General features: G+C 41.9%; 2 protein-coding genes across 2 annotated transcripts; both read right to left on the minus strand.

Annotated features, from left to right (window-relative positions):
- Positions 1-21: 21 nt before the first annotated feature.
- Positions 22-532, minus strand: GNI_240810 (KRR1 small subunit processome component; the record flags this gene model as incomplete). Its single annotated transcript, XM_011136444.1, has 1 exon — positions 22-532. A coding segment is annotated over one exon (511 nt), but the record flags the coding sequence as incomplete, so codon positions are not given.
- Positions 533-609: 77 nt separating this feature from the next.
- GNI_240820 (hypothetical protein) lies at positions 610-822 on the minus strand (the record flags this gene model as incomplete). The annotated part of the gene is made up of 1 exon (XM_011136445.1): positions 610-822. One exon carries the CDS (start codon positions 820-822, stop codon positions 610-612), a length of 213 nt encoding a protein of 70 aa, XP_011134747.1.
- Between the last annotated feature and the right edge of the window lie 46 nt (positions 823-868).

Raw genomic sequence — 868 nt, forward strand, 5'->3', positions numbered from 1 at the left:
GTTTGGCAGCGCCCTTTAAACCATTGGCATGATCGAAGGACTTCTTCTTCTTCACTTTCACATCATCGGTTTGGGATCGAATTTTTTTGAAATGAGGTATGTAGGGTTGCCAGTCCTTATTTTTCATTTGTTCATTCCTTGCTAGCTCCCTCTCGATCATAAGTGTTTTAAGAGAATATATAGGGTGTATATTATTCATGCAATCAAGCACAATCTTGCGAACTCTTTTTATTCCTTTCCAATCACCCAGACATGCAACTGTCTGACCAGCCACAACGATGTGACATCGTGTTAAAACTTCCATAGCTTTTAATGTACTTTCATTAGGGCCAATAAGTCGTTGTCTTCGTCGCACAAATCTATCCTTATTACGAACCACTCCACCAATCTTTATAACCTCACAGTACACATCATCTTGGAATATCTTTGACGCATTCGTAACAAACATACCACGAGATATCAACTTGAGATAATCACGGCCACGAATTATCACAAACGGGTCGTGTGTTTTCTTCGTCGTACTCACAGTCATCGTCTTCTCAACCAAGTCCAAATCACCCTTCAACCGGAACTCACTCAACTTTGCACTGATAGTGTCCCATGTCTACATTAAAGGAAACACTTCATGAAACCCGACCAGAGCGGGAAGAGGGGAGGGAAGAGGGGAGGGAAAGGGAAAAATACCTGCTGGATATATTTAGCTCGGGTCTCAGGGAAAACAACTTGAAACGAAGACTCTTCGAAAAACGGACCTTTCACGTCATCCTCATTGAATTCAGGCTCCTTCCAATAATCAATGGTGACCGTTTCTTCCCGCGACATGGTTCTTTATCCGACTCCAACAAAGGGTAATTTTTTATTCTCCAAA

This window comes from Gregarina niphandrodes (assembly GCF_000223845.1).
Source record: "Gregarina niphandrodes unplaced genomic scaffold scaffold00866, whole genome shotgun sequence".
In the NCBI taxonomy this organism is placed as follows: Eukaryota; Apicomplexa; class Conoidasida; order Eugregarinorida; family Gregarinidae; genus Gregarina; species Gregarina niphandrodes.